The sequence below is a fragment of the Doryrhamphus excisus genome, linkage group LG18, assembly GCF_037039965.1.
Source record: "Doryrhamphus excisus strain RoL-2023G ecotype Guam linkage group LG18, RoL_Dexc_Guam_v1.1, whole genome shotgun sequence".
In the NCBI taxonomy this organism is placed as follows: domain Eukaryota; kingdom Metazoa; phylum Chordata; class Actinopteri; order Syngnathiformes; family Syngnathidae; genus Doryrhamphus; species Doryrhamphus excisus.
In genome coordinates, this window is record NC_136374.1 from 15019862 (window position 1) to 15039109 (window position 19248).

The 19248-nt window shown below is 40.4% G+C and overlaps 2 protein-coding genes across 2 annotated transcripts; both read left to right on the plus strand.

Annotated features, from left to right (window-relative positions):
• Positions 1–77: 77 nt before the first annotated feature.
• lmcd1 (LIM and cysteine-rich domains 1) lies at positions 78–11456 on the plus strand. The gene is made up of 7 exons (XM_058054856.2): positions 78–497; positions 5980–6065; positions 7026–7281; positions 9871–10020; positions 10083–10313; positions 10398–10616; positions 10777–11456. The coding sequence occupies exons 1-7, from the start codon at positions 471–473 to the stop codon at positions 10885–10887; spliced, it is 1080 nt and encodes a 359-aa protein (XP_057910839.2). The 5' UTR covers positions 78–470; the 3' UTR covers positions 10888–11456.
• A 2125-nt stretch (positions 11457–13581) lies between these two features.
• On the plus strand, positions 13582–19134 carry LOC131106116 (monoacylglycerol lipase abhd6-B-like). The gene is made up of 9 exons (XM_058054893.2): positions 13582–13716; positions 15417–15536; positions 15995–16154; positions 16232–16345; positions 16690–16822; positions 16895–17052; positions 17120–17174; positions 17241–17341; positions 18360–19134. The coding sequence occupies exons 2-9, from the start codon at positions 15424–15426 to the stop codon at positions 18534–18536; spliced, it is 1011 nt and encodes a 336-aa protein (XP_057910876.2). The 5' UTR covers positions 13582–13716; positions 15417–15423; the 3' UTR covers positions 18537–19134.
• Positions 19135–19248: the final 114 nt, after the last annotated feature.

Here is a 19248-nt window from a genome sequence, read left to right on the forward strand (position 1 = left end):
TGCTGAATTAGGACCGTGTGGCCTTGGCAGAGGTCTACACGCTAATGAGTGCCATTCTGTGGTCCACACGTTTTAAGAGAAGGAGGAGGAGGAGATCGTTTTTCTATTGGTGGATACATTTTTTTCCAGGCTTCCTCTTATTGGCTAACAGAGTGTGAACAGGAGAGACTAGGCAGCAAAAGTTTGAATTCCAACATGAATTCTTTGTCCACGTAAAATGTCCCAACCAGAGGTGAGCGAAGGAGCAGCTGTGCAACTGTTGCTAGGAGACGCATTCCTCCACCGCCAGGCGGGCTGGAACAGAGTCAGGAGGTGAACAAACCTGCCCAGTTGTGGTTGGCGGGAGGAGGGTGGAGGCATCGGACGAGTGAAAGAGAAAGAGAGAGAGAAGTGGAGGTGGGCGGGTCACACAGACAGGAAGTGTGCTTGAGAGGAATTTCAAGTCAGAGTCGAGGAGGACGCCGCTGAGCATGGATGTGAACGCTGCCGTGGACAAGGTAGGACACACACACACATCCACAGCAGTCAATTTAGGGGTCGGAGGGGTCACGTGAACTTTACTTCTTGTTGTTGTCTGTTTCCATAGCAACACAACCTCACATGCATTGGATGAATGCATGCTTTTTCATAAGCAATGTTTTTTTTATTTCTGGCCACTCAAAAATGTTCTACAACTGTGAGTGGTTAGCACCCAGGCCACACAGTTAAGAGACCCAGGTTCAATTCCCTTCTCGGGCATCTCTGTGTGGAGTTTGTGTGGGTTTTCTCCGGGTTCCTACCACATTCCAAAAACATGCTAGGTTAATTGGCGACTCCAAATTGTCCATAGGTATGAATGTGAGTGTGAATGGTTGTTTGTCTATATGTGCCCTAAAAATAACCAATTAGCTAAAAATGTCATCCAATACATCTCTACAAGAGAGGAGAAATATGATCTCAGGGAAGAAGTACATTTGAAACACTTATATGCTAGGACTACGTTAAAAAGCCATAGCATTTCAGTATGTGGAATCAAACTACGGAATGGATTGAGTGCTTGATGTGCTATATATATCACTATATTGACAGTTACTATGGTACCCATTATGTCATTGTATAGTCATATCACCTCGTACTTCGGTACGTGACAAAAAAAACCCTTAAATTACATTAAGAAAGCAGGAAGTGAACAAATGTAACAGTTACTGATTGTAAAAATACCATATGGAGGGGTAGGATTTAATAAGCTTTGCTTCTTCCTACTCCTTTTGGACATGTGGAACTGTGAACTGATTATGGGATGCATTCAATTGTAATCTGATGCATGTTCAAATGAAATTAAACCATTACCATTACAGGTAATACATTATTATTTAATAATTTCCTGAGAAATTACTGTATTTTCCGGACTATAAGTCGCACTTTTTTTCCAAGGTTGGCTGTTCCTGCGACTTATACTCCAGAGAGACTTATAAATGCTATATATATCACTTTATTGACACTTACTATGGTACCCATTATGTCATTGGATGCTCATATCACCTCGTACTTCGGTATGTCACAACAATTAAATTAAAAGAAAAAAAAACTTAAACTATATTAGGAAAGCAGGAAGTGAACAAATGTAAAAGTTACTGATTGTAAAAGTACCAGATGGAGGGGTAGGATTTAATAAGCTTTGCTTCTTCCTACTCCTTTTGGACATGTGGAACTGTGAACGGATTATGTGATGCATTCAATTGTAATCTGATGCATGTTCAAATAAAATTAAACTATTACCATTTTGCATCTTTAAAGTACACAATGTACCAAAGTAACCCAACATCCTTTTATTTGGTCTTTGGTAGAAAAAGTTTCGACATTGTCTTTACCACATGTGACAAACTAGGTTCACTTCATTAGGTACACCCTCTAATTAAGATCCAATAGTAGATAATAATACTCACTTCTGAGAGCTGTTCATTTAACAATATGTCTTTAAACGGCCCTGCATGTTACACAGAGATGTTTGTAATATTTTAGCGGTGATATTAGAAACCTCTCTCGGTGTGATGCAGTGCAGTTGTACAAAAGACTCATAAAATGTTGGAGTTCTGGGTTGCCAGGAAATGATTTGTTTGTGTTTTCATGACTTGGCTGTCAGGCGGCGTCAATGTCCTCCGGTGTTTAGTACGGGTGTCCGCTATTCCATACACGATCACAATGACGTTGGCCCTCCTCTCTGTCTCATCCGGCCGCCAAGTTCATCCCTCAATAGGTCACACGCCCCCCCTGCGGTAGATTACCTGATGGATCAGTATCACCTGTCACGGGCTTAGCCCCTGTTTTGGAAATAGTACCATCACCAGGATGGAAATAACACACAGCATTCACTGATGCAGATGTGCTTTCCCTTTAAATACTCTATATTGACTTATTATGATGTTGATTGTTCGAGCTCGCCGGTACTTTTGTCAGCGTTGCGACTCGGTGACCTCCGTGCTTCTTATCTCATTAGCATTTCCTGCACTTTTTTCTTCACATAGCCGGCGTGTTTGGAATGACTGAGCCAAGTCAAACCGGCCTTATCTCACTCCTAAATATAGACGACGTCCCCCTCTTTCTCCAAAATGCATTTCTTCGTGACTGGTAGTGTTTCCTCATGACTCTCAGCTACTTAAAGGTCTCATATTTTGGTATTTTCAGATAAATAATAGTACAAAAGTGTATTGGTAGCCTTGATGTTGGAATTTATATAGCTTTAACGTGTTTTTTGTGTTGCTTCAATACTAATGAGCTGTCTTGGGGCAAGAGGCGGGGTACACCCTGGACTGGTGGCCAGCCAATCACAGGGCATATATAGACAAACAACCATTCACACTCACATTCATACCTATGGACAATTTGGGAGTCTCCTAGCTGTGAGGTCTGCGCGCTAACCACTAGATCGCCGTGCAGCCAAAAGACAAAACATAAAAGCCAAAAACGTACCACTTCCACACGCAATAGGAGCATAACTTCTTTTCACTCTATCATGTTGGACATGCTGGAGCCTATCCCAGCTGTCTTCAGGCGAGAGGCGGGGTACACCCTGGACTGGTGGCCAGCCAATCACAGGGCACATATAGACAAACAACCATTCACACTCACATTCATACCTATGGACAATTTGGAGTCGCTAATTAACCTAGCATGTTTTTGGAATGTGGGAGGAAACCGGAGTACCCGGAGAAAACCCACACATGCACGGGGAGAACATGCAAACTCCACATAGAGATGTCCGAGGGTGGAATTGAATCCAGGTCTCCTAGCTGTGAGGTCTGCACGCTAACCACTCGACCGCTGTGCAACCTACACAATATTCATTCAGTCATTCATTTTCTGCCGCTTATCCTCACGAGGGTCGCGGGGAGTGCTGGAGCCTATCCCAGCTGTCTTCTACACCCTGGACTGGTGGCCAACCAATCACAGGGCACATATAGACAAACAACCATTCACACTCACATTCATACCTATGGACAATTTGGAGTCGCCAATTAACCTAGCATGTTTTTGGAATGTGGGAGGAAAAGTACCTGGAGAAGTACTCTGAGAAAACCATGCATACACGGGGAGAACATGCATACTCCACACAGAGATGGCCGAGGGTGGAATTGAACCCTGGTCTCCTAGCTGTGAGGTCTGCGTGCTAACCACTCGACCGCCGTACCGCCCCTCTTGATGTTATTTTATTATATGTCATATACCTTATGCATTTTATTCTACACGGGGACATCAACACGAGGTGGACCATCTAGCTAGGGGTTGGTTAGTAATAAGTACATTGTGACAACAGCAACATCCCAAGTGTCAGCCACATTGTCCTCATCAGTATTCCCTGGCTGTGTAATGAAGCTCACGTCTCTTCTGGTGACAGAATTTTAAGTAACATAAACTTCTGAAAATGTTACACAGCTGAAAAAACCCCAACAACATACGCTTGTATGCACTTATGCTGCTATTCCTGTGTCGACATGACACGACTCCAAAGTCCTGACCCAAAGCCCACCAGGCTCCTCTGGGATGAACCGGAGCGCCATGGAGCGCCATGCTAACATCAGAATGTCGAATGGACGTGTGGATAAAAGCCGATGACAGGCGAGCAGGTGGCGAGGCCAACTGTCTGTCATCCCAGCTCTTACGTGATGATTTCAAAGTGATTTGACATGTTTCACATGCTAAAACGCTGCAAATGCTCTCAACTCAAATCCTAGTTTGCTAGCTAGCAGCTCCAGAAGTGTCAATCAACGCAATTGCTTCTTTCGTCTAAAACAAGCGTATTAGTCTACAGACAATTTGGAATTACACAAAATGACAGTTGTTAAAGCGGAACCAACCTACGTACGTATCTAACGCATCCCTTAGTTCCTCAGTAACTACTCTAAATGTATGTGCCCTACTTTCTCAGTAACTACTCTACTCATTAGTTCCTCAGTAACTACTCTAAATGTATGTGCCCTACTTTCTCAGTAACTACTCTACTCATTAGTTCCTCAGTAACTACTCTAAATGTATGTGCCCTACTTTCTCAGTAACTACTCTACTCATTAGTTCCTCAGTAACTACTCTAAATGTATGTGCCCTACTTTCTCAGTAACTACTCTACTCATTAGTTCCTCAGTAACTACTCTAAATGTATGTGCCCTACTTTCTCAGTAACGACTCTACTCATTAGTTCCTCAGTAACTACTCTAAATGTATGTGCCCTACTTTCTCAGTAACGACTCTACTCATTAGTTCCTCAGTAACTACTCTAAATGTATGTGCGTTAGTTCCTCCACAACTATGCTACTCATTAGTTCCTCAATTACTACTCTAAATGTATGCCCCTTAGTCATTAGTTTGTCATTAGTTCCTCAGTAACTACTCTTGATGTAAATTTATGTGCCTTTGTTCCTCGGTAACCACACTAAATTTATGTCCCTTCGTCATTAGTTCCTAGCCAGTTCTGCAGTAACTACTCTAATCATTAGTTATTATCTAACCCATCCCTGAGTTCCTCAGTAACTACTCTAAATGTATGTGCCCTACTTTCTCAGTAACGACTCTACTCATTAGTTCCTCAGTAACTACTCTAAATGTATGTGCGTTAGTTCCTCCACAACTATGCTACTCATTAGTTCCTCAATTACTACTCTAAATGTATGCCCCTTAGTCATTAGTTTGTCATTAGTTCCTCAGTAACTACTCTTGATGTAAATTTATGTGCCTTTGTTCCTCGGTAACTACACTAAATTTGTGTCCCTTCGTCATTAGTTCCTAGTCAGTTCTGCAGTAACTACTCTAATCATTAGTTATTATCTAACCCATCCCTTAGTTCCTCAGTAACTATTCTAAATGTATGTACCTTGGTCATTAGTTCTTCAGTAGCTACTCTGAATCAATGTGCCTTAGCCATTAGTTCATCAGTAACTACTCTAAACCAATGTGCCTTAGTCGTTAGTTCATCAGTAACTACTCTAAATTGATGTGCCTCAGTAATGTGTATGTGCCTTTGTTATTCAGTAAACACTCTAAATTGATGTGCCTTAGTCATTAATTCATCAATAACTACTCTAAATGCATGTACCACAGACGTTAGTTCATCAGCAACTACTCTAAATGTATGTGCCTTAGTCGTTAGTTAATCAGTAACTACTCTAAATTGATGTGCCTCAGTCATTAGTTCATTAGTAACTATTCTATAAATGTATGTGTCTTTGTTATTCAGTAACCACTCTAAATGTATGTGCCTTTGTTATTCAGTAACCACTCTAAATCGATGTGCCTTAGTCATTAGTTCATCAGTAACTACTCTAAATGTATGTGCTTTAGTCATTAGTTCATTAGTTTCTCAGTAACTACTCTGAATTGATGTGCCTTAATTCCTCAGTAACTACTCTACTCATTAGTTATTTAGTAACCATAACCATGCTCTACAATATTTGTACCTTACTTACTGTACCTTGCTGTAAAGTGAGACCTGTATGTTTTGCTCAACAGATGTCAGTGCAGTCGAGTGCAGCATCTCCAGCTGTGTGTCTGATTTGCAAGGAAGGCTGCTCTGGTTTAAAGCCTCATTCTTGGAGGTAAGGTCAAAAGCACCATAAGGTACACCTCCACCAGCTAATGATTCTTGGAGGTAAGGTCAAAAGCACCATAAGGTACACCTCCACCAGCTAATGATTCTTGGAGGTAAGGTTAAAAGCACCATAAGGTACACCTCCACCAGCTAATGATTCTTGGAGGTAAGGTTAAAAGCACCATAAGGTACACCTCCACCAGCTAATGATTCTTGGAGGTAAGGTCAAAAGCACCATAAGGTACGCCTCCACCAGCTAATGATTCTTGGAGGTAAGGTCAAAAACACCATAAGGTACGCCTCCACCAGCTAATGATTCTTGGAGGTAAGGTCAAAAGCACCATAAGGTACACCTCCACCAGCTAATGATTCTTGGAGGTAAGGTCAAAAGCACCATAAGGTACACCTCCACCAGCTAATGATTCTTGGAGGTAAGGTTAAAAGCACCATAAGGTACACCTCCACCAGCTAATGATTCTTGGAGGTAAGGTCAAAAGCACCATAAGGTACACCTCCACCAGCTAATGATTCTTGGAGGTAAGGTTAAAAGCACCATAAGGTACGCCTCCACCAGCTAATGATTCTTGGAGGTAAGGTCAAAAACACCATAAGGTACGCCTCCACCAGCTAATGATTCTTGGAGGTAAGGTCAAAAGCACCATAAGGTACACCTCCACCAGCTAATGATTCTTGGAGGTAAGGTCAAAAGCACCATAAGGTACACCTCCACCAGCTAATGATTCTTGGAGGTAAGGTTAAAAGCACCATAAGGTACACCTCCACCAGCTAATGATTCTTGGAGGTAAGGTTAAAAGCACCATAAGGTACGCCTCCACGAGCTAATGATTCTTGGAAGTAAGGTCAAAAGCACCATAAGGTACACCTCCACCAGCTAATGATTCTTGGAGGTAAGGTCAAAAGCACCATAAGGTACACCTCCACCAGCTAATGATCACGTTGCGTGCAGGAAAGTCTGTGTGGGATGCGGTTGCAGCTCAGTGGACCACGCCCCCGGTACCCACATCGATGACGACCAGCAGATGGGTCGCCTGCTCGCTGACTCGCCCTCCGCCCACCTAACGGCGAAGGTCAAAGGGGGCGGTGGCCTTCGTCTGTACAAGAGGAACCGCATGATTGTGACCAATCCTGTGGTGTCGCGCAAAGACCCCACCTTCAACACCACCACCTACGACTGGGCGCCGGCCGGCCTCAACCAGAAACTGGTGAAGAGACTTCTTTTTCTTCTTCTTCTTCTTTACACTTCTCGCACAAGGACACCACAAGATGCTCACCATCTTGACATCATCCACAACAAGTCTGTCCATAACCGACGTAGATAACAGTCACATAGAATCACTAATATACAGTACGTGTTATGGTAATGGTTTCATTTCATTTGAACATGCACCAGATTACAATTGAATGCATCACATAATCAGTTCACAGTTCCACATGTCCAAAAGGAGTAGGAAGAAGCAAAGCTTATTAAATCCTACCCCTCCATCTGGTACTTTTACAATCAGTAACTGTTACATTTGTTCACTTCCTGCTTTCCTAATGTAGTTTAAGTTGGGGTTTTTTTGTCACGTACCAAAGTACGAGGTGATATGACTATACAATGACATAATGGGACATAATTTGTTCACTTCCTGCCTTCCTAATATAATTAAGTTTTTTGTAATTATTATTATTTTTTATTTTTATTTTTTCATCACGTACCGACAAATTTTTAATGTTAATTCATTATTTTTAGAAAACCCCCGATATAGTGATGGAGTGATATTCGAATATTCGAACCACGATATAACGATGGACGATGGTTCCCGAGATACGGCCGTGATACGGCTGTTTTTGGACGGTTATGCCCTCTTTCGGTGGTCACAGGAGGTCAGAGGTGGTCCCAAACGAAAGGTCGTGGCCATTTATGGGGGGGGTCGGCCTTGGGTTCATCTTGATAGGATGTACCGTTCTCAAGTTATTTGCATATGATAGCAGCTATCAAAGCTTCCTTCACCCCTACATCTAACCCCTAAACCCTAACCTGTGGAACCTCGGTGAGCATCCGCCCTGGTTAGCATGTTTTTAGTTAATGTCCAAAATACACACCAAAATTTTGCCTGGGTTTTGTGTACACATTTTTCCCTCTCGTCGTATCACCGCGCGTTGTCGCCTGTCCTTTACTGTGTACTGTGTATGTATCCCACAACGGACTGAAAACACTGTGGAAAACATACACAGTAATTTATGTGTATTTATATTTTTATGTGTTTTCTGCACATATAACAATAACTGTAAAACTATAAAAATATGTTTAGTGGGAACATTTATGGTTTTCTGGAACGGGTTCATTGGATTTATATTATTTCTTATAGGAAAAACTTATTTGGTTAGCATCCGTTTTGGTTAGAATTGGCCGTTCATGAGTTGAGAATGTGTTTTAGTTAAGTTTAGTTAAGTTAACACCATTTCGAATCTTTACCAAACATAACTTACAGAGAAGACAATTTAACATAACTGTAAAATTATAAAAACATGTGTAGTGGGAACATTTTTGGTTTTCTGGAACGGGTTCATTGGATTTCTATTATTTCTTATAGAAAAAAGTCATTTGGTTAGCATCCGTTTTGGTTAGAATTGGCCGTTCATGAGTTGAGAATGTATTTTAGTTAAGTTTAGTTAAGTTAACACCATTTCGAATCTTTACCAAACATAACTTACAGAGAAAACAATTTAACATAAGCACAAACATACATTTATACATTCGTTCAAACCAAAGACAGTTTATCGTTTTCTCCTGAGCTAATGTAGAAAACATCGAGGACAACATTCGAAGTCTTCACCAAAGCTAACCTACTAATGTACGATAACCTTGCGTGTTCCAATAATGAAGTCCTCATCCGCTGATTTAAATATGTAACATTAGTTAGCTTGTTGACTTCTTGAAGGAATTTACACGAGTTCAGCGGAGTCTGCTTTCCATTAAAGTCTGCTTCGGGTTTCATAGCCTATTATCGTGATAGCGGGTTGCAGTTCAGATGGAGGTGGGTGGGGGTTTGTCGCTGTGGGTGTAACGTGTCAAGAGAAATGTGTTTCTCATTCACAAATCAAAAAATGATGTGCTGTTGTGAAGCTTTGGACTATTAAGTTACTAAGTAAGTCTCCTGCGGCCTGATGAGGAACTCACAAACCACAGTGGGGTGGAGGGCCACAGTCACACTACGGGTGGATACAACATACAGGGCCATGTTGTTTGGATGCAGAAAAATGCTATAGCTAAGGTCACAGAAAGCTGAGATGCTAGGTTTTTCATTCGACGCCATGACCTTGATATTGTTATGAATTCACATAAGTAATGCTTCTTTTAATATTCGTAATATTCGTAATGTACATCATAGTTGTACTTGATGATACTTCAGTTAAAGTTAAAATGATAGCGGTTCAACAATAGACCCCTGTGGAATGCCATGTGTCCAATTCAATTGAGAACTTAACATTGGTCACCCCCTCAGGCTAAGCAGTACATGGAGCTGATGCCAGAGAGCCAGCGTCCGGTCTCTGGCACCGGAAAAATGCTATAGCTAAGGTCACAGAAAGCTGAGATGCTAGGTTTTTCATTCGACGCCATGACCTTGATATTCTTATGAATTCACATAAGTATTGCTTCTTTTAATATTCATAATGTACGTCTTATGGGGAAGTTGAACTTGATGATAATTCAGTTAAAGTTAAAATAATAGCGGTTCAACAATAGACCCCTGTGGAATGCCATGTGTCCAATTCAATTGAGAACTTAAGATTGGTCACCCCCTCAGGCTAAGCAGTACATGGAGCTGATGCCAGAGAGCCAGCGCCCGGTCTCTGGCACCAAAGGGGCGTTGCGGCGTCGCAGGCAGATCCTAAGCCAACTTCCTGCCTACGACCAAGACCCCATGAAGTGTCAAAGCCTGGCAAGTGATGAAGAGGTAAGCGTCGAGTACGCTGTCAGTGATCATCATCAAGTTGACCTTCCTGTTTCCTGTTGTAGATTTCCTCCATGCTAGTGTTTGTGAAGCACTACAAAAAGGAGGTGCTGGGGGTTGGGGAGGTGGCTCTACCTGCTGAGGGTGGAGCTCTGAGGGAGGCGGCTATTCAAAGGTCCATGAAGGAAGCCAAAGATGTTGTGGAGCATCAAATTCCCAGCCCGACAGAAAACAGCACCGCTTCTTCTGATAGATCCACCAATGGCGCAGATCACAACGCAAAAACTCGTAAATATGTACGTCAATAAAATGATATATCTTTCTTATTTTATTACCTTTTTTTTTTGCCTAATGGTATCTTCTCCTCATTGGTCCTTCAGCACTGCACTGGTTGCCAAAGTGAGGTTACCACAGAGAGTCCGGCAGTTTTTGCAGAGCGTGCAGGTTACCATGGCGCCCAGTGGCATCCCACCTGCTTTGTGTGTTCCGAGTGCGGAGACGGACTAGCGGACTTGGTCTACTTCTGGTCCAATCAGAGACTGCTATGCGGGCGACACTACTGTCAGAGTGTCTGGCCGCGGTGTTCCGGCTGTGACGAGGTTAGGCATCTTCCTGTGTGGATTCAAACCCACATGGGTGCATTGGAACTTAAGTGCAACCCCTTAAACACTTGACCATCGAGCAGCAAAGTACAATAACTAATACCTGAAATCTTATGCTAATCTCTTACTAACAGCGTCTTTCTGCGTTGTTCCTCAGCTGATCTTCCGCAAGTCTTTTCACACCACAGAAGATGGAAGAACATGGCATCCTGATCACTACTGCTGCTGGAGATGCGGACAAAGCCTGGATACACCCTGCCAGCACTGACGCACAAAATAAATATCCACTTCCTGTTGCTTAGCATGACTGCTTTACATACAAATGACACATAGTTATAATGACTGTAGTGGCTATTTGGTATTATGGAGTTGGAGATCTTCCAAAGTACTTAAAGACGAGCTGAGCTTTTTGACGATGATGTGATCCAGTTGAGCAAGAAAATGTAACGTCGAGAAAAGAAACTGGTTTGGTTTTGCAGAGCAGATTTATTTATAGCAGACATGAAGAAGGTTTAAACTTCTAAAAAAAAACTGGACATAATGTGACTAAGCTGTAATAGAGTGATTACAGTATACGAAATAGTGTTTTCAACCCTGGGTGCTATGTGCTTGTTGGACTTTTCTACTAGTAGTTTCGGTTTCTCTACTTTTGGATGCATTATTCTGATTATTTGACATTTCATTTCTTTTCTGATACTTTGCAGAACTCAATAGTCCCCTAAACTATTTCACTAGAGCAAGGATGTCTAAAGTGCGACATGGGGGCCATTTGTGTGTTGTTTTTTTATTGGTTCTCAGCACATTCTAAAATTAAACAACAAAACTAAAAAAAAAAAATAATAATAATATGAATGGAAAAAGAGCAGTCATTTTCCAAGAATACGGTAATAATCTTTTGAGAATAAAATTTGTAATCTCATAAGAGAAAAAGAACAAAATTCTAATATTATGTAATTTTAGAAGCATAAAGTCTTAAAAAAAATTACATTGTAACAAGTAATTTTCTTCATGTGTTAATATTTTAGAAACAAACAAAAAATAAGCTAAAATTAGGTTATAAAAAGTTAAATTATTACAAGAATAAAGCTAATAAACCAATAACAAATAACAAATTAACAAAATAAACAATAAAAAAACAATAACAAATAAAAAATAATAAATTAAATAAATAAATATGTTCTGTAGTTGAGTAATTATTGTAAGATTGGCCACAAATGATACTGTAAACACACAAAATGGCTTTGAGCTTTCCCCGTTTTCATGTTTTCTGTCAATAAAAACATTTAAATTTAGGTCAAAAGTGTGTCAAATTAATTAAAGTGTCAAATTAATGAAATAACCACAAACTGAATATAATATTAAAGTTCCAATCAAGAATGGTTTAGCATCTATTTGATGAAAGAAGCAGGAGGCTTCGCTTGTTGCCATTTAAGAAGGTGAGGACCTCCATCATGTGAGCTCTTGTTCAAAAAGGTGTGGGAATGACCTACTCCCATCAGGAATGTGAGCTTTTGACGTTTTCCTCGCCGGCGTTCCTTGGCAGTTGCGTCACCCATTTCCTGAAGCTTGAAAGAAACACCGCTGAAGGGTATTTTTAGCCCCAAAACGAGAATTTAATGTCAGTATTTTCACACAATGGGATCCGGGAATGCTTACTGAGGAATGTTCCAGTCGTTCTGACAGATTAGCTCCATTCTAGAACACATAATGTTTATGACTTCATTTGTATGTGCACATAAAGATCATTAATAGACTGTTTTAAGATGATTTTATAACATCAGTGGCCTTGTAACGTAAGATTTAGATGACGTTTAACATTTCCCCCAGTCTGAGAAAACTAACAATACAAAGTACACATACTTTTCAAAAAGTAATGTTTACTTCTCACTCTGAAGAACCTGCTCCTTTTGCACTTGATGCCCAAAGCGCCCAAAGTTTTTTTGTGTTTATGGTGTTTCAAATTCATGCTCCATGCCCCCCCCCCCCTTGAACTTGAGCACCTACCCCTCAAAAGGTTTTTGCACGGCCCTGATGAATTGTATGCATTTATTATAGCTGCCAAGTATATGCAGTATATGTTTATGTGAATGTTACTATTTGCTTGTAATTCCTTATTTAAAAGGTAACATTACACATTTGTTCAGATATGTTACATATTATCTCAACTCGTATTCCTTTATTTATATTAACGTAAAAGCTATCTACAATCTGTATTGCACAGCAATGATCTTTTTCTTTTATTATAGCAAAAGTGTTACATATTGATACGCAGAACAGGCTAGCTGGGGTTCAATATCTCCTATCGTAATGGTAATGGTTTTATCTCATTTGAACATGCATCAGATTACAATTGAATGCATCACATAATCAGTTCACAGTTCCACATGTCCAAAAGGAGTAGGAAGAAGCAAAGCTTATTAAATCCTACCCCTCCATCTGGTACTTTTACAATCAGTATTTTTATTTATTTTACCTTTATTTACCCAGGCAAGCAATTTAAGAACAAATTCTTATTTACAAATGCAGCCTGGAGTATGCAGTAACTGTTACATTTATTCACTTCCTGCTTTCCAAATTATACACTTTACTTTTACAATCAGGAACTGTTTCATTTGTTCACTTCCTACTTTCCATAATACAGTTTAAGTTTTTTTTTTTAAATAATGTACCGAAGTACCATAGAATGACATTATTGGACCATAGTAATTGTCAATATAGTGATATATAAAGGACATCATGACTGGTTCAAAATCGTCAGTGATCTCAGCTTAGCGATTACATTGTATGCCCGACATTATTATACTGTATAACGTTTACAACTGTTAATGACTGTAGCAGGCCCAGTTTACTATACGATTTCTATATTTTCTACTGTTTTACACAAAATAAGCTCGTTTCAGTGCCGTTGAAACGTCACGACTGCAATAGTTCCAATTGCCGGTGAACGCAGCACGACTGTGCACTGTACTTTCCCTTTAAGTGAAGATGAAAGCTTTTTGAGTCATTTGGGTGAGACGAAGATAAGCGTAAAGGGGGAAGACAAGCCGTCAATGGCGGACACGGAACACCGGTGACACATTGAGGAGAAATCACCCAGGTAAGAGGCTTCCTGTGAACTGTGATAACAACTGAATTTATAGCCATTTATTAACATTGACGGTCAATGTTCTTACACGTTTGTTCGCTCGTGCTGTGGTCACGTGTTCTCCTCTTGCACTGTTTACATCTACCAACAAGTCAAAGTGGCGCCACAATCGTAATAATGAAAGCCTCAAAGAATCGATTTCGTTTTGTTCGTATTTGATGTCTTTTTTTCGCGAGGCTTGCTGTATTGGTGACGTAACAACACAATGTCACCTTTGACCGTGGTGAACTGTGTCCCAGTAGAACATCTTACCTTAAGTCATTAAGTCATCATTATTGTTTGCTTTAGTCAATGTAATAGTTATAACTTTTAAAGTGTTTATCTATGTACTGTATACATATACATACATAGTATTGTATGTATGTATGCTAGAGCCAGTCAGGTGTCCAAAGTGCGGCCCAGAGGCATTTGAGACTTTCTTTACTGAAAAATTTACAAAATTAACATTAGTCATGGCCCACATTAGAACATTACAAAGAATTGATGATTAGGGACACCCTTAAAATACAAATTTCAAATCTACAGTATATAAAGTATACAAGATGAGGGGAAAACATTAGAGGAAAAAAGTCTAAACACTTAATGTGTTTAGGAATGGATTGAGTAAGGAAATCAAACAATGCACAACGATGAGCCAATTCAAGAAACAATACAAGCAGTTGATGTTTGCTAAATACAAGGATGAAGAGTCTTGAACCAGTCATGATGTGCTATATATATCACTATATTGACACTTGGATGGTCATATCACCTTGTACTTGGGTACGAAGTACATTATTTAAAAAAAAAAAAAAAACCCAACTGTATTATGGAAAGCAGGAAGTGAACAAATGTAACAGTTACTGATTGTAAAAGTACCAGATGGAGGGGTAGGATTTAATAAGCTTTGCTTCTTCCTACTCCTTTTGGACATGTGGAACTGTGAACTGATTATGTGGGTTAGGGTCGTCCATCGGTATATCGTGGTTCAAATATCACTCCCTCACTATATCGGGGGTTTTCTAAAAATAATGAATTAACATTATAATTTTGCCGGTTTGTGATTAAATTAAATAAAATTAATTAATTTAAAAAAATAATAAAAAAAAACCAAAAAACTTAATTATATTAGGAAAGCAGGAAGTGAACAAATCTGATGCATGTTCAAATGAAATTAAACCATTACCATTACCAATGTTATATATTAAGACACTACCACACATACAAAGATGAGCTACAAACTAATGGTAAAAGTCTGCATAATCCTGATTTAAGTGGAAGCCGGTCCAAATGTGCACGGTCTGATAGTATGAATTCTATTTTTATGTCCTAAACCAAAACCCTCATGAAAGTGTTCTGATGTCATTTAATTGGAATTTATAGATAAATGCATTGCCTCTGGGTGGATTTTGATGAAGAGGTTATGCAACAAATTTGGCATGCACATATGCACATCCCCTGACGCCAGTTTGACACATTGATAATGATCAATGATAAAAATGTGCAAAAAAAATGTCAAGATGTCCCAAACTGAAGCCACCTACTTCCTTTTTTCAGTCATTCCCGATGTAGGAAAAGTTATTTGTTGATAAACTTCCTAAACTTCAATTCAACTTGGTGGATGACATTAAATTGCATATTCATGCATTTTTTCCCCGCTTTCTAAATGACAGCGCAGCAATGGAGGAGAGCGTTACTGTGAAGATACTTCTGTCCGTTCTGGTGCTTCCTGTTTTGGCTTTCTTCACATCCTTGTGCTTCTGGCCCGGTGTTGTCATCAAGGCATATAATTGGTGAGCCAATACAGCAATTTGTGTGTTTGTTGTTCTGCTGGTGCTCCTGAATGTGTATGACTTTATTAATGATTGTACTTCTTGTAAATTAAATTAAATTAAATTAAATTTGATTTTTAATTAAATTGAATTTGATTTTTAATTAAATTAAATTAAATTGAATTTGATTTTTAATTTAATTTAATTTAATTTAATTTAATTTAATTTAATTTAATTTAATTTAATTTAATTTAATTTAATTTAATTTAATTTAAAAGCTTAGTCAAGGTGATTTGTAGTGGACTTTATTGTTTTATTGACAAGTGGACTTGATCTAAACTGCGCAAACACACACACAGTGTCGAGTCACTGTCATGTAAGCAGCTTTGTGGAATGAATTAAGTCTTGTTTGATTCTGAACCATGGAAAAAGAGAATTATGTTATGCAAACAGGCTTGCTCATGTAACACATTCTGCAGGTTTTGGCATCGCAAGCTGGGGCTGACGGTCCGTTACTCCTACAGCGGGAGTTACCGCTTCTGTTATTTATGTCGTGGGACACCAGGGGGCGCAACACCATCATTGTTACTACTGCACGGCTTCTCCGCCGGCAAAGACATGTGGCTACCCTTCGTCAAGGTAATGCTCACCTTCATAAGACACACAAATGTCAATTTGCTTGTATTTTGAGTCAGTGTGTTTGTTTTCTTCAACAGCACCTCCCCACAAACCAGCATGTGGTGTGTGTGGACATGCCAGGACACGAAGGGACGAGTCGCACCGGCGTTGAGGACTATAGCATACAAGGCCAGGTTGCCAGAATCCACCAGGTGTGTGTCCTCGTATTACACAGGTTACACCAGGGAGGTTGAATGTGATATTTCCACCTCCACTGCCCCACACAGCAGAGAAAGGACATGGAGAGTTGGCAGGAGAAAAATAAAAGCCAGAAGGAAATTGCCACAAAAATAGTACCGTAATGTTTAATAAGCAAAGCTTATTAAATCCTACCCCTCCATCTGGTACTTTTACAATCAGTAACTGTTACATTTGTTCACTTCCTGCTTTCCATAATACAGAAGTACAGACTCTTTACAGAGTTATTACTTCTGTACATATTTTTTCTGTACATTCAAATATAGACGTCCAACTAATAGACAGTCTTGGTTTTCAGTTTGTGCAAAGTATAGGTCTGGTCAAAAGACCATTTCACCTGGTGGGGACATCCATGGGGGGTAATGTTGCAGGGGTGTACGCTGCCACCTACCCCGCTCAGCTGTCTGGCCTCACCTTGATGTGCCCGTCAGGTAAAATTGACAGACAAAGCCCTCAGCTTTAGAACATCTGACATGAAAACCATTTTCTTCCTCCTCGTCCAGGTTTGGTCTATCCCACAGATTCTGAGTTTATCAGCCAGCTGAGGGAGCTGGAGAAGAATCCGGAACAGGAGTCCATACCCCTGATTCCATCCACTCATCAGGAACTGGAGGAGATGCTGCAGCTGTGCTGCTACGCCCCACTCAAGCTGCCTCGACAGGTAAATAACCGTAAATAACTACAACTATGGTCGCCGCTATTGCTGCTAGTGTTATGTTTGTTGTCAGGTCCTGCGCGGTCTCCTTGACAACAGGATCCACCATAATGGTTTTTATAGAGAAGGTTTGTCCACTTACTTGTTGGTATCTTCTCCAGCACTATTCTGACGTCAGTGTGTGTGTCCTTCAGTGTTTATGGAACTGGTTGATGAAAAGTCTCGTTATTCGCTGCAAGAAAATCTCCATTTGATCACATCGCCTCTGCAGGTTCTTTGGGGGAAACAAGACAAGGTAAAAGAGTCATGTCAAAGTCTATTGTTTACATAATTAACAGGTTTTTCTTCTATAAATATGGTGGTTCTGGGGACGAGGCTCCCCTTTGGCGCCCTCCCACCTTCCCTACATTATCCATTTTATTGCCACATTATTTGTTCTTTTTATTATACAAGACTTTGTATAGGGCGGCACGGCGGTCGAGTGGTTAGCACGCAGGCCTCACAGCTAGGAGACCAGGTTTCAGTTCCACCCTCGGCCATTTCTGTGTAGAGTTTGCATGTTCTCCCCGTGCATTTGTGGGTTTTCTCCGGGTACTCCGATTTCCTCCCACATTCCAAAAAAACATGCTAGGTTAATTAGCGACTCCAAATTGTCCATAGGTATGAATGTGAGTGTGAATGGTTGTTTGTCTATATGTGCCCTGTGATTGGCTGGCCACCAGTCCAGGGTGTACTCTGCCTCTCGTCCGAAGACAGCTGGGATAGGCTCCAGCACCTTCGCTTTATTATACTGCCCTGTTGCGCGCAGGCCTCACAGCTAGGAGAGCCGAGTTCAATCCCACCCTGGGCGTTTGCATGTTCTCCCCGTGCATGTGAACAGTTTTTAATATTATTAGAGCCCTCAAGACATAGAATAGCACCCCTATAGCCAATTTTACACTAGTAGAAATGAGAAAATAAGCCATTTAACATATAAATAACAGTCATGCTCATGAGTGTTTCAATAAATGTGTTATGGTTATAGCTGGAGTACTCCGGGTACTCCGGTTTCCTCCCACATTCCAAAAACATGCTAGGTTAATTGGCGACTCCAAATTGTCCACAGGTATGAATGTGAGTGTGAATGGTTGTTTGTCTATATGTGCCCTGTGATTGGCTGGCAACCCCTCCTCTCGCCCGAAGACAGCTGGGATAGACTCCAGCACCCCCCACAACCCTTGTGAGGATAAGCGGTAGAAAATGAATGAATGACTGAATACGCCCTGTGAATTCCAGGTTGATGCCACCTGCCTTAAATGTTCGCTCTGTTCCAGGTTTTGGATGTTTCCGGAGCGTCTGTGCTGGAGGCCGCGGTGCCCAACTGTCAGGTGGCTCTGATAGACAACTGCGGTCATACAATAGCGTTGGAGCGGCCCAGAAAGGCCGCTAAGCTCATCATGGATTTCCTGACTGTACAAAAAGCCGACAGAGACACTGAAAAACATTCCTGATGTTCTGCACGGGAGACTGATTCTCGTTGACAAAATGAATCAAATCAATCAAAAAATAATCATTTTTTTGTTATAAAAGTGTTGGGAGTAATGCACTGGTTTCCGGTAATAACCAACTTAATTACTATTTAGTAGAAATAGTAACAAACAAGTGGTGCTGCTGGTCACCAGGCAAGGCAGGCAACTGCTTGGGGCCCCATTCAGTTTGGGGGTCCGGGGGGCTGCCAACTTCAACTTCTACAGCAGTGGCACTATGCAAAAGGGCCTCATGTGAATTATTGCCTAGGGTCTTGGTAACTCTGACTAAAGCTAATCATATTTTATTAAGTCATTTGCCCAATACTGTTTATAAATGATTACATTTGATTTAGTGTATGAAAGTTGAGATGAAAGATGTCTCCATGCACAGTGACAATTGACTTGGGACAATTTATGAAGGTTTAATATAATAATTGTACACACAATTTATTTGATGCATTTCTATGTGTTTCTCGTGAATTATAATTTATTTCCAATTACGGAAGCAGAAAAAAGTATTTTTAAATGACATCACTATACTTCAATGTGTATTGACTTAAATAATTCAATGTAAAATAAATACGTTGTATGAGAAAAAGCAATATGTGAGATGTTTATTGTTACTGCGTTATTAGCTACTGTAGCATGCACAAATATAGTGTATATTATAATATACTGTAATACACCATCGTGG

Coding starts and splice junctions, on each gene's coding strand:
- lmcd1 (XM_058054856.2), top strand. CDS start 471: ATGGATGTGAACGCTGCCGTGGACAAG. Junction 6,066..7,025: donor TTAAAGCCTCATTCTTGGAG/GTAAGGTCAAAA, acceptor CGTTGCGTGCAG/GAAAGTCTGTGTGGGATGCG. Junction 7,282..9,870: donor CCGGCCTCAACCAGAAACTG/GTGAAGAGACTT, acceptor TCACCCCCTCAG/GCTAAGCAGTACATGGAGCT.
- LOC131106116 (XM_058054893.2), top strand. CDS start 15,424: ATGGAGGAGAGCGTTACTGTGAAGATACTTCTGTCCGTTCTGGTGCTT. Junction 16,823..16,894: donor CACCTTGATGTGCCCGTCAG/GTAAAATTGACA, acceptor CTCCTCGTCCAG/GTTTGGTCTATCCCACAGAT. Junction 17,053..17,119: donor CACTCAAGCTGCCTCGACAG/GTAAATAACCGT, acceptor GTTTGTTGTCAG/GTCCTGCGCGGTCTCCTTGA.